The 14,782-nt window shown below is 36.7% G+C and overlaps 1 protein-coding gene across 7 annotated transcripts in view; it reads right to left on the reverse strand.

Moving 5' to 3' along the window:
- The window catches only part of CEP192 (centrosomal protein 192), a 111,951-nt gene that overhangs the window by 56,363 nt on the left and 40,806 nt on the right, over window positions 1–14,782 (reverse strand). For all 7 annotated transcript variants that reach the window (XM_081262572.1, XM_081262568.1, XM_081262570.1 and 4 more), the window contains 3 exons: window positions 14,240–14,370; window positions 6,973–7,792; window positions 6,769–6,892 (listed from right to left, as the gene is read on the reverse strand). In XM_081262572.1, the coding sequence (XP_081118698.1) occupies window positions 6,769–6,892; window positions 6,973–7,792; window positions 14,240–14,370 (1,075 nt within the window). The remainder of the gene's footprint in view (window positions 1–6,768; window positions 6,893–6,972; window positions 7,793–14,239; window positions 14,371–14,782) is intronic.

The raw sequence follows: 14,782 nt of genomic DNA on the forward strand, positions 1-14,782 counted from the left end.
GCAAAAGGCAAAAGGAAACACAGTAAATCCTGTAGGCTTTCCTCAGAGAAGTTAGGAGAGCCAAGCATGTTGGTACATGCCTATCATCCCAGTGTATTAGAGACTGAGACAAAGCATCATACAAGTTCACAAGTTTAAGGCCAGCCTCAGCAACTTAGTGAGACCCTGTCTCAAAATAAAAAATAAAAAGGACTGGGATGTGACTCAGTAGTTAGAACCAAAAAAAAAAAAAGGAGAATTACGTAGATGAGGGCAAAGAAATGCCCTTATCAAGTAGTACAGCTGAGCAATTAAGTGACATGTTTCAAAAACCCCTCAACTCAGATGTTCTGCATCTATGACTGCATCCTAAGGAAAAACTAAAGATAAAGACTCCACAAAGAAAAAGTCATCACATTGTTATTGATAACAAAATAGGCAATCTTAATTGTCTCAGAGGAGGAAGCAGGTTAGGGAAATTATGGCAAAAACATACAATAAAACATTGCAACCATTAAAAAAAAAAAAAACATGCTAATATAACTGGGAGTTAATTCAGTGATACAGCAGCTTGGCATGTGTGAGGTCCTTGGTTTGATCCCCAGGACTGTGAAAATAAAATGAAAACAAAAAACCCAATACCCGTGCTGTTCAATACTATCACTTGGCTCACAAAGATGTTCATGATACATTGAATTTTAAAAAAGGATTAGAAAACAAAAAAATTTGAGAACCCCACACACATTTACTATGTACAAATGCATTTAACAGAGAGAAATATTACTTCTACTTCACTTTGTTTTTTATTATCCACCAGAGCATCTAGCTAAGATGCAAAGAGAGAATAAGCTGACTGCACAGTCCCAGGCGGAAGAGCACAGGAGACGACAGGAAAGCTGTCAAGCAAACTCTGCAAACAGTTCCCACACCTCCAGACACTCTACCACTCAATTTCACTTGAGTCCTTGACCTGAGAAGATTTTATCCCCCGCCATTTTTTTTTTTCAATTTTGCACAATGTCAGAATACTCAGCTAGGCAAGGAACACACAGAGAAAACTGATATTTGAGTTTTAAACATTTTTTAAAAGCCCCACATTAAGATGGCATTTTCAAAACCCTTGTTAGTTTTTTTTTTGTTGTTGTTTTTTGTACCAGGGATTGAACCCAGGGGAACTTAACCGCTGAGCCACATCCCCTTTTATGTTTTATTTTGAGACAGGATCTTGCTACGTTCTTCAGGACCCCAATAAGTTGCTGAGGCTGGCTTTGAATTTGCAATTCTCCTGTCTCAACCTCCAAAGCTGCTGGGATTACAGGTAGGCACCACCATGCCTGGCACTGGTTATTTGCTGTCTACCCTATTCCCTTTTCTCTGTCTTTATTGGAACCAATGGAGACAAAATATTATTAACCAAACTGCTTCGGGCCTGCTTCAGCTACTGTATGACGTGCACCTACATGGGTTCCTGTATGCACATATGCATGTAAGTGCACGGCCATGATAAGGCAGGATGAAAGTTCTAGGTCACTGGAGTGATGTGTTATTTAGCTTAGCTCCATTGACTGACAGGAACAAATGCACTTAGGTTAAACTACCTCAAGGAATGAGAAGTGAATTACAAGAACATGTGGTGTGGGAGGAAAGAGAGAAACTTCCATAGAGAGGCCAAACTTCAAACAAATCCAAAAGCTGCCACGTGGCTGGCCATACTGAAATTCAGCGGCAGTTCTGGAATTAGAAGCTCTAAATCAGCTCAACTGAGTGCTGGAAACTAGCTAGAAGCCAGAAGATCATCTAGCAGGAATGACACCAAACAAGAACACTTACCAGATAAATTACATTGACCATGGAACGTTATCACTAAAGATGAAAATTCTGATCAACATTTTGCCAGAAATATAAAAATCTGATGAAGCAATCACCTCTGAGAACAATGATCACAAAGCAGAAATATAAATGATCAAGGAACAAATAGATGAGGCAAGAGAGACCATGAAGAGAAATCAGGAGGAAATAGAATACTGCCAGCAGAAACAGGAAAAAGGGTAGAAATATCACATCCATCTCATCAGTAAAATAAAAATATAAGGAGGCTTTCAAAAAAGATAAATATAGGGCTAGGGTTGTGGCTCAGGAGTAGAGCACTTGCCTAGCGCCTGTAGCTCTAGGTTCAATTTCTCAGCATCACACATAAATGAATAAATAAAATAACAGTCCTTCAAAAACTTTTAAAAAAATGAAAAAAAAGATGAATCTAAAATTAAAGTGCACATTAGTGGCAATAAAAAGTATAGTTAATACCATAAGAAACCAGTGGTGGAAAAGATAAATACCTAAACAACCATTCCTTTAGAGACAAGGCAGACAGAAATGAAAACGAGGGAAAAGGGAATATGGTAGACCAGCCAGTGTATTTCATTGGAGGGAAGAGTAACTAGAACACAAGGACAACCAACAACAGAAAGCCAAACTTTCCCTAGAAGACAAAACTGTGCATGCTGTGGTCACCGTGTCCCAGCAAAATCCCAGCAAAAGGAGACTGATACATTCATTTGAAGTTCATGAGAGAAATCAATTGTAGGAACATAAAAGAGAGCCACAAATTTAGGATTACACAAAAATGCATACTGTGCAACAGAGGAACTGGTTATCAGAATTGGCACACTGGAGCGCTGGAGTGCTGGTTAGCAATAAACATGCTGCACTATTACCACACGCACCAGGGACACGTTGTAAAACTGTGTTCAGTGCAAGAAGCCACCACGACAAAAAGAACACATTGTCTGGTTCCACTTACATGAAACCCAAGAACAGACGAAATTAAACCATGATGACACAAATCAGAGAGTGGGTTCTAGGGTGACAGGAGGAGAAGCAGAACTGACTATAAAAGAGCAAGGGCTACTTAAAGGGTGGCAGAATTTCTCCATATTTTTTAGGGGCAGGTGTTTACATAGGCATAATATGTGTCAAACCTCATTGACTGAAACTCCTAATAGTTGTGCATTTTATTGTATTTTAATTAAGCTTCAATTAAAAAAATGTGACAAAAATGCATACTGGGAAATCATAAAATTGGGTCAGCAGTGGACCAAAATTTGACTGTGCACTTCCCTGTCCTTGGATAATTCAGATTGATCAACATGCAGACACTACCCAAAAGATATCAACTAGCACTTGCTTTAGTGAGCATGGCAACAACAACAAAAAAAAAATTTGCCAACAAAGCTGGCAACACAAGATCACTCTCCTGTGGTATTCCTCAGCAGCTATAGTTCAGAATATACTGTCTTATAAATTTACACTTTTCTAAGTCCCATGGTTCTACCCAACACTGAGAGATAAAGGGTGCTACTGCTTGGCTAGTGTACCCATGTGGAGTTAGCTGACCAATTTCAGAGTCACTTCAGAAAGGTAAAAGCATGTGACCACACTTCAAGTTCCTGAAAAAGGTCACTATTCCTCAAGTTATGTCACCTACATTAATGAGTAAGAAGATTTTCTTAAAAGTACAATTTGAAGGAGAAAATCATAATAACTTAAGTCATTACAGAGTATTTAGTTGTTTCTTTTGAGGCAGGGGACCAGGGATTGAACTCAAGGGCACTCAACCACTGAGCCACATCCCCAGCCCTATTTTATTTAGAGACAGGGTCTCACTGAGTTGCTTAGTGCCTCACAGTTGCTGAGGCTGGCTTGAACTCTTCGTGTCTCAGCCTCCCAAGCCACTGGGAATACAAGTGTGTGCTACTGCACCCAGCAGAGTCCTAGTTTTTATTAAATTCCTTCTAAAAGTCCATATCAAAGAAATCAAGATGAAACTGCAAAGTACACAAAGGAAAAAAGACTGCAGAAAACACTGCCAGGAGTCTAGAGATCAGAAATGTGAAATGTAAACAATCAAAGAGAAATGAAAAAAGAGCCAGTGCTGACAGAAGCGTTCAGTAACTTTGTGGGGGCTGCAGACTGAATCCACACCTGTGATAAAATGACGCTGACCCCTATCCACACTTGGCTCCTATGTCAAGATCCTGGTTGTGAAACTGCCCTATAATTATGTATGAGGTGACCACTGGGAAAAACTGGATGATGGATTCTTTGATCTCTATATCATCTTTGCAACTTCCTGTGAATCTACAAATATTTCAAAATCAAAAAGTTTTTCAAAAATTGGGAGAATATAAATGCAGAAGTCAAATAAAATAGATTCTTCATATGCATCACCAGTGTTGGCATAACCACAGCCATCTCCCTTTCCCCATCCCCACTTTATGAATACTGTTTTTATTCTCCTCTCCTTGTGAGATAAAGGCTTGCCAGTCTCTGTGCTTTCCTTGAAAGATAAAAGACTTGACCCTGCTATCCCACTCCTTGGTCTATACCCAAAGGACTTAAAAAGAGCATTCTACCATGATGCAGCCACATCAATGTTTATAGCAGCACAATTCACAATAGTCAAACTGTGGAACCGACCTAAATACCCTTCAATAGATGAATGGATAAAGAAACTGCGGTATACATACACAAAGGAGTATTATTCGGCAATAAAAGAGACTAAAACATGGCATTTGCAGGTAAATGGATGGAATTGGAGAATATAATGTTAAGCGAAGTAAGCCAATCCCACAAAACCAAAGGCCAAATGTTCTGATAAGTGCATGCTAATCCATGGGGGGTGGGGGGAGGGGATGGGATCAGTGGAGGAACTCTGGATTGGCCAAAGGGGAGGGAGAGGAGGGGTGGGGGCATAGGACAGGAAAGATGGTGGAATGAAATGGACATCATTATTCCAGGTACATGTGTGATTGCACAAATAGTGAGACCCTACTTTGTGTACAACCAGAGAAGTAAAAAACTGTACCCCATTTGTGTATGATGAATCAAAGAGCACTCTGCTGTCATGTAAAACTGATTAGAACAAAGAAACAAATTATTTTTTTTAAATCATAGTTTAAGCCAGGCTGGTAGTACAGGTCTATAATCCCAGCAACTCAGGAAGTTGGGGCCGACCTCACCAACTTAGCAACACCAACTTGTCCCAAAACAAAAAATTTAAAAAGAAAAAAAAAAAAAAAAAAAAAAAAACAGGAGCTGCCCATTTCTGTTCCCAAGAAACAGAAACTTGCTTTCTGCAAAATCAGGTGATGCTTGCAATGCCAGTCACAAGGGCTAAACCTGCCCCTAATGGGGCAGCCATGATTCTGGCCTGTAAAAGATAATGCTTAAGGGGGAGCTGCTGCTGCTCCCTCTCTCCTGCTATTTTCTGCACGACACAGCCTCGCCAGGTGACTGACAATAAATCTGCTATGCCTGTCATTGCTGTGCCTATGATCAGTCCTGTGCCAGTCTTCTTTCAACCAGAGTTGGTAGGCACAGGAGGGAATGGAGCAGGACAATGCCCAAATCCTCAGTGAAAGGGTACACACTGTGAGTAATAGGGAAAAGCAGCAATGGGAGTCAACAAAGAGATGCAGGTTAATAAAATTACTAGACTTGAAAAACAAAGAATCTTTTGCCAACCCTTGCAAAAAGATCAAGTCAATTCCAAAGCAAAAAATATTAGACTAGTCCCAGATTTTCCTTCAACATTCATAGAGACAGTACAGCAATCACTGTAATAAATAAGGGAAGATGGGCACAGTGGCTCATGCCTGTAATTCCAGCTACTCAGGAGGCTAAGACAGGAGGATCACAAGTTTGAGACCAGCCTGGACAACTCAGTGAGACCCTGCTTCAAAATAAAAAAGGGCTGGCGTGTAGCTTAGTGGTAAAGCGTTTGCCTAGCATATTCGAGGACCAGGTTCTATCCTCCATACTGGAGGAAAAAAAAAACAAAACACTACACTCAGGGGAAGAAAGTATAAAGCCAAAGATTTAAAACTTGCTAGCACATGTCATAGACAGATGATGAAATCTGTTGGGCTAGATGATTTCTAATGTCCTTTAGAGCACAAAATTAACTATTAAATAAGAAGTAGACGTGCATATGAAAGTGTTTCAAAATAACGGTCCTATAAAGAGTCACTGAGGGGCTGGGGTTGTGGCTTAGCGGTACAGCACTCGCCTAGTGTGTGGGAGGCCCTGGGTTCCATCCTCAGCACCACATAAAAATAAATAAATAAAAGCAGAGGCATAAAAAAAAGTCACTGAAACATGGAACTAAGCTCTCCATTGCTATTTAACTCTAGCCAACCCATACCACATTTCAGATAAATATGAAAAACTTCATTGGCAATTTAGGAAATAATTATTAGATAAATTTGAAATCCAGTATTTTGAAATAAATAAAAACTATAATATTTTGATTATTTCACTAGTTAGGCAAAAATTTCCATTTATTTTTTAGTTTCTTTCAACAGAGAAACTTTTATCTTGTGTTTTCTTATTTTATCTTATGTTTTCTTTGGTGACTTATATCTTACAAAGTCACCAAAGAAAACATAAGATAAAATTTTGAGAAAAATGATTCATCTCAATGTCACTGAAATAGCGAAACACAGATACTAAGTATCCACCAGAAGTATTAAATAAACCATGAAAGACCCGTTATGCAGTTTGAAACATAAATTACTTTTCTTTAAAATTCAGAAAATAATTGTAAATAAAAAAGCACAATACAAAAGCTTGAGCAGAAAGAAATTTACAAAATATTTACAATGGTTACCTTTGAGAGATGAACCTATAAATGGGAAATGTTTCTTCTTTATACCTTTTTCTAATATTCCTACACATAGCACATAGTTATTAAAGAAAAAAAAGAAAGAAAGAATTTAAGTCAGCACCTACCCAGATAAACTTGTTCCAGAAATTTCACCAGGAGAAAAATGACTGAGTGGTGAAGTAGAGGGTCTGAAGCTCTCCTGGTCCTCTGAGCCTGATCCCCCATGCTCAGGAGAGGCGTTTTTCAAATCTATCAGAAAGGTACATTTTCCAATGAGAACAGAACAAGACTTTACTTCTATAAATGTGGTCAATTACACAGGCACTTACCAACATTTTTAGGTGAGACTCTGCAGTGCTGATCAAAAGTCACACGTCTGTCACTGCCGCTTGTTTCACTGACATACTCTTGCTGCCTCTGATTTTCTCTGCTAGCTTGTTTTTCTTCACATTCTTCTAAGAGGCACAGGGATGTCACTATGGGGTTCCTTACTGATGAATAACTATTAGAAGTTGAAGTGGAAATGGAGGCAGCCTTCTCATTGCTACCGATGTCTAGTAATCTGTGGTCAGTGGAAAGTGTCTTCATACCAACTACCACACTCTCATTCTCTCTTCTATTTGTAAGAACTGAATTTGAAGAGTTTAAAGCTTTAAATGATTCCCGACTCTCACCATTTTCAACACAAAAAACAGCTGCTGTATTTTCTTTTGGCTCTGTAACAGTTGTATTAGTAGTTCCAGAGTCAACTGTGTGGATGTCTTGAATAGTCTGTTCTTTTGGCAAAGATAAATCCCAAATATCAGACATGCCAGCTCTTGAAACAGTTTCCAACCCACCTTCGTGTCTACTGATCTCTGTTTTTGTAAGATATTTCTCCATATCAAATACACTGGATCCATTACTTTTTTCAGAATCATTAGGTATAAAATGAGACACCGTGGAAGAGTCCTCTTCATCATCGTCTTGTAAAATTTTGTCCTTTGCTTTATTTGTAAGTGCCTTCAACATGGCAGCAAGCTGGGAAGGCTCCGTGCTAACTGAAGCATCTGCAATGGCTGAAGCAATGGTGCTTATTCTGAGTACAGAATCACCACTATCTTGGAGCTGATCATTGCGTACTGGGAGTTTATTTTTCCTGCCTGTGCCCTAGAAATGAGAAGTTACATCATGTAGATTGACCCAATTCCACAGACTTGTATATTCTAGTTTAATATTTATTTACAGCATCCCCTTTACCCATGAGGTATGTTTCAAGACTGTCACTAGATGACTAAAACCAGTGGGCACTGAACCCTCTATATACTAAGAACTGTGTTTTGTCCTACATACACACACACACACACAATAAAGTTTAACTTATAAAATAAGGCACAGCAAGAGATCACTATAGAAAGAGGGAGACATATATAATGTTATGTGAGAGACTGATTTCCAGAGAATACAGTCTCAAAAATACAGTCTCGAGAAGTTTCAAGCAAATATTGACAAACCCATAATGAATAACAGGCAAATATGCTATCTTAGCAAGAAATGCTAAAACCTAACTAACTGAAAGAACAACATAGCAATTTTAAGAATGCAAGCAACCTAAACATCCTAATTTAATAAATCTCTTCTACATGAAACACAAAGAAGAGCCAACAGTCACTGTGACAGGCAGTCTCTTCAAGTGCATAAAAAATGAACAAATGCTGAATCATCCATCATGTCTTAACAAATTTTAAAGGACTAGAACCAAAATCCCCTGATCAAAGTACAATTTTAGGCCTAAAATCAGTATTTCAAAAATGGGAAAATCTCCCAAATGCTTAGAAACTAAACTATAAACTTACAAAAAACTCACGGACCTAAGAAATTAGAAAACATTAAACAGAATGATAATGAAATTATAACACATCAGAAAATAAGTGTCAAAAGGAAAACAAATATATGAATCCAACCAAAGCTCTGCTTTCAGGGAAATTTGTATTCTTAGAGGCATATATTAGGAAAGTAAGACAGAAAAATTAGTGGGCTATACACTTATCTCAAGAAGTCAGAAAAACAATAAATTATAACCACAGAAAGCACAAGAAGATCAGAAAGTATGAAACAAAAACACAGAATAAAGAACAAATCAAATTGATAATTTAATAAAACTGAGAACTATCTGGTGAGACTGACCAAGAAAAAAAGAGAAAGTGGCAAAAAATCAGTATCATAAATAAAAAGAAGACGAAGTTTAAGAACCAAACATAATAAAGGATCCCAAGAGAATATTATGGTTTCACACTGGTAAAGGGAACAATGCAATGGGAAGACACAGTGACAGTAAATATTTATGCCCCATCATTGGTGCACCTGATTACATAAAACAGATATTACATGAAATAAAGACTCAACCAGTTCCCATTACAATAATACTGGGAGATTTCAACACACTTTTCTCACCAATAGATAGGTCTTCCAGACATAAATTCAGTATAGACCTTTTTTCTTTAATTTTTTTAAGCTATAGATGTACACAATACCTTTGTTTTGTTTTTATTTATTTTTATGAGGATTGGAACCTATTGGCACGTGCCAGGGAAGTGCTCTACCACTGAGCCACAACTCCAGCCCTCATTATAGACTCTTTAGTCCTAAAATATATTGTAAATTAAATGGAACAGACATCTATCGAATATTTCATCCAACAGTCTAACATACTTTGTTCTTAACTGTTCATGGTAACTTCTCCAAAACAGTCCATACTTTAGGCCATGAAACAACTCTCAGAAAACAGAAAAGAAAAAAAAAAAAGATATAATTCTTTGCAACCTAACTGATCATAACAGAATAAAATTAGAAACACCACCAAAAAACCCTACAGAAACTACATAAATACAGGAAGATTAAACAATACACTCCTGAATGATAAGTGGGTGACAGAAGAAATCAAGGGAAAGATTTTAAAATTCTTAGAATCAAACAAGAGTGATACAACATACCAGAACATCTGGAAGAAAGGGGTTCTAGGAGGAGAGTTTGGGTATGAGTGCCTACATAAGAAAATCAGAGAGATCCCAAATAAACAACCTAAGGATACATCTCAAGGCTCTTGGAAAATAAAGAGTAAACCAATTTCAAAATAAGAAGGAAATCATTAAGATCAGAACCAAATCAATGAAATTGAAAATAAAAAAATACAAAGGATCAATGAAATGAAGAGTTGGTTCTTTGAAAAGATAAAAAATGCTGGATAAACCATCAGCCAAACTAACCAAAAGAAAAAGAAAGAAGACCCAAATTAACAAAATTAGAGATGAAAAGGAGAAATCACCACAAACATCATAAAAATCCAGAGGATCTTTAGGGACTGTTTGAAAACTTAATATTCCATTCAACTGGAAAACTATAGTTTTCATTGTAGAGATCTTTTATCTCCTTGATTAGATTTAAACTAATAATCCATTAAACCTAGAAAAAAATAGATACGCAAGTGACCTGCCAAAATTGAATCCAGGACACAGAAAACCTAAACAGACCAATAACTAACAATGAGATGGAAGCATTAATAATAAAAAGCTTTCCAAAAAAGACCAAGCCAGAGCCAGACAGATTCTCAGTTGAATTCTACCAGATCTTTAAAGAAAAACTAATGCCAATGTTTCTCAAATTATACCACAAAATAGGGATAGGACACTTCCAAATTCATTCTCAGAAACGAGTATCAACCTTATTAAAAAAAAAAAAAAAAAAAGAATAAGGACTCATCAAGAAAACTACTGACCAATATCCCTGATGACCTCAGATGCAAATATCCTTAATAAAATATTAGCAATTACATTCAATTACATATTAATAAGACTGTACATCATTACCAAGTTGTTTTCATTCCAGGGATGCAAGGATACAAAAAAGCTCCACCAGAAGACTTGAAAGTTATAAACAAATTCAACAAAGTACTAGGTTACAAAAGCAACATAAAATCAATAGCTTTCCTATACACCAATAATGAATATGTTGAGAAAGAAATCAAACAGTCTCATTTACAAAAGCCTCAAAACATAACAAAAGACTAGGAATAAATCTAATCAAGGAGATAAAAGATCTTTACAATGAAAACTACAGAACAGTGAAGAAGTCCAAAGAAGATAGAAAGACCTCTCATGTTCATATAGTTAGAATCAGTATTGTTAAAATGGCCCTATTCCCAAAAGCAAGAGAGACATACAACATACAGATTCAATATACAGATTCAATGCAATTCAAATCAAAATATCAATGATATTTTTCATGGAACTAGATAAAATACTCCTAAAATTAATTTGGAAAAATAAAAGACCAAGAATAGCAAAAGCTATAACTGTGTATATCTCTCATAATAAAGAAATGCAAATCAAAACAACTCTAAGATTTAATCTCATGCCAGTCATCAAGAATACAAACAACAATAAGTGTTGACAACGATGTAGCAGGAAGGCACACTCATACATTGATGGTGGGACTGCAAATTGATGCAACCACTCTGGAAAGCAGTATGAAGATTCCTTAAAAAACTTGGAATGGAACCACCATTTGACCCAGCTATCTCATTCCTGGGTCTATACCCTAAAAATCAGCATACTATAGTAACACAGCCACATGAATGCTTATAGCAGCTCAATTCACAATAGCTACACTGTGGAATCAACCTAGGTGCCTTTCAATAGATGAATGGATAAAGAAACTGTGGTATAAATACACAACGGAATATTACTCAGCAATAAAAGAGAATAAAATCATGGCATTTATAAGTAAATGGATGGAGCTGGAGAATATCATACTAAGAGAAGTAAGCCAATCCCACAAAACCAAAGGCTGAATGTTCCTTCTGATAAGTGGATGCTGATCCATGATGTGGGGAGGTGGGGAGAAATGGAGGAACTTTGACTGGGCAAAGGTTATAGGGTCAGAAAAAGATGGCGGAATGAGGTGGACATCACTACCCTAGGTATATGTGTGACTGCACATGTGATGTGATGCAACATCATGTGCAACCAGAGAAGTAAAAAGTTGTGCTGTGATTGTGCACAATGAATCAAAATGCATTCTGCTGCCATATATTCCTAATTAAAATAAATTAATTTTTTTAAAAAAAGAAATACAAATGGCCAATAAATTTATTTAAAAAATGTTCAATATCATCAACAATTAGGGAAATGCAAATCAAAACTGCACCCCAATTTCCTCTCACTCCAGTTAGAATGGCACCCATCAAGAATATAAACAATAAAAAGTGCTGGAGAGAATCTGAAGAAAAAGGAACACTTTTACACTGTTGGTAGGATTGTAAATTAGTACAATCACTATGGAAATCACTATGGAGACTCCTCAAAAGACTAGGCATGGAACTTCCATATGACCTGCTACATTATTCTTCCTGAAGAATTAAAGTCAGTCAGCTAGTGTGAGTGATACATGTGACCCATGTGTATAGCTGCAAAATTCATAGCAAACTATGGAATCAATCTAGGTATTCATCAATGGATGAACTGATTTAAAAAAAAAAATGTGGTATCTATACATAATGGAGTTTCACTGAGCCATAAAGAAGAATAAAATTATGTCATTTGTAGGAAAATGAATGGAACCTGGGAACATTATGTTAAGCACAATAAGCCAAACTCAGAAAGTCAAGGGTCATATTTTCTCTCATATGTGTAAGCAAGAGAGGAAAAAGAACTAGAAAGGTGGGCAGGATGAATCTCATGAAAACTGAAGGGAGATCAGCAGAGTACATGAAAGGGAGAGGGAGAAGGGAAGTGCAAGGGGAAAAAGTGGGGAGTGACACTGGCCCAATTATACAGGTACATGTATGAATATGTAACAATTCCACCATTATATATATGACTATTGCACCAATTAAATGGGGAGGGAAGTCAAAAGATAAATTTGCTGGATATAAGGTGAGAATATTAAAAAAAAAAAAAAAAGAAACTATACTTTGAATAGTCACAATGAACAGAAAATGAAGCTAAGTAAAACACTAAAATGTTTCAACAATTCAGAGAGAGGTCTAACAAGAGACATAAAAAATCTGCATGAAGAATTATAAAATACACAGAGATTAAAACAAATAAATTGAAGACTTTAATTTTCATAGAGTTCAAGTATCAGTATTATAAAGATGTCAATTTTAATGTTCTATAGATTAAATGTAATCCCAACAAAAGTCCAACAGGGTTCCTGGTGGATTAGTTCATTGGTGTGTGGAAGCTGACAATCTGATATTAAAATCAGGTATGAAATGTAAAGGATTTACTCTATGGATACCAAAGTTCATTATAAAGCAAAAATATTTACCAAAGTCCTCATGACACTAGGTTGACAAAGAGACCAAAAAAAACAACAGAGAACGTAGACAAAGATCCACACCACCACGGATATCTGATTTATAACAAAACAAGAAAGCAATGATCTAATCAATAAATAAAGATAACATTAAATAAGTGAAAAAGCAAGTCAAGAATTGGGAGAAGTTATGTGAAACACTCATAATGGGCAAAAGGATCCTATCCAGAATATGTAAAGAATTCCCACATCAACGGGAGAAACATTCCACTAGAAAAATGATCAAGAGACTTGAACAGGCACTTCACCAAAAAAAATTTTAAAAGCCCGTTTGAAAACAAAAGGCCAGTAAATGTACAATACTCAACTCCATCAGCAATCAGAGAACCACACACCTACAAAGTGCTGTGAGGATGTGTGGTAACAGGAATCAAACACTACTGGAAGGAATCTACACTGGTACAACCATTCCAGAAAAAAAATGAAGGAATACAAACCCTACAAGCTACGAGTTCCACTCGGTGAACACCTCACAAGTGCGCACACTGCCAACAAAACACAGGCACGAAGTTGTTCAGAGAGCATCATCATATAATTGCCCAATACCAAAAACATAATGAAAGTATATCGACCATAGAATGGATATATAAGCTGCAAATATTCATACAACAGAATATATGGGTTTGTTATAAGCATAAGATGAAGAGAAAAGAGTTAAAAGAAAAGGAATAAATGCTACATGGATTCTTTTATATAAAGTTCAAAAGCAGACAAAATTAATACAGTACTAGAGACATCAGGGGACTAATGAAGGGCAGAGCGTCTAGGAGGGGGCAAAATGTTTTCTGGGCTATTGGCAATGATCTCTTTTCTTTTTTTACTCTATTATTATTTTAAGTTATGAAGAAAAGAAGTTTATTTTGGCTCCTGGTTCTGATGCACAAGGTTGGGGGTTGCACCTGGCAATGGCCTTCTTGCTAGTCTAGTCCTGAGGTGGCACCAGACATCAACTGGCAAGATACAGGGAGTGTGTCTATAAGTGTCTCTCAGTGTTCTCTTCCTTGCCCTGGGGCATGCACAAGTTGTGACCATTAATTCATCAACTGTAGATTTGTTTTATAAAGTCTTTCACATGTATATTAAAAATTGATGGAAAAAAATTAAAGACATTTGTAATAAAATTGAATCCAAGAAAATAAAAACACATATGAAGCCGCATATATTCTTCTCAGGTGATCTGATCTCAGACCTGTGATAAGATAATCTTAGCTTTCCTTCAGGAAAGGTGTGAGCTACTACCTCTGTTTTGTCTTTGTTGGCTGTTAAAGTCACATCACTTTCATCCACTAGAGAGGTGCCCTCCAGGGCTTCAACCCGAAGTGTAATTGATCCTTCACTTGGCTGTGTCTCGGACTGTTCGTCTAAATCTCCTGCAGAAAACAAAGGATACTTGAATTACAAGATGCACTCCCTCACAGAAACAGTCTGAGATCGGACTAGTCAAAATGATTAATTGCCAAGGAATAATCTTCATACCTCAAACATGAGTTCTCCTTACTAAGACAGCAACCATATAGCCACCTAGGCAAAGAACAAACTTGGAAGAAGACTGGATTTTAACTTTTGCCTTACAAATACTCATTTAATTTCACTTAGGAAGAACTGGGTCTGTATGTAATCCAGGCTTCATACTATATGTCCAGTCAATATATTTTTAATCAATCAACGAAATGAAAACATTAATTTTTTTCAGCTTTTAACATTTCACATTGATTCAAAATAGGTACTACTTAAGAGAAGTAGGAAATGAACCAATTACACACACAGGCCTTTTACCCCAAC

This window comes from Spermophilus citellus (genome assembly GCF_964194105.1).
Source record: "Spermophilus citellus genome assembly, chromosome: 12".
In the NCBI taxonomy this organism is placed as follows: Eukaryota; Metazoa; Chordata; class Mammalia; order Rodentia; family Sciuridae; genus Spermophilus; species Spermophilus citellus.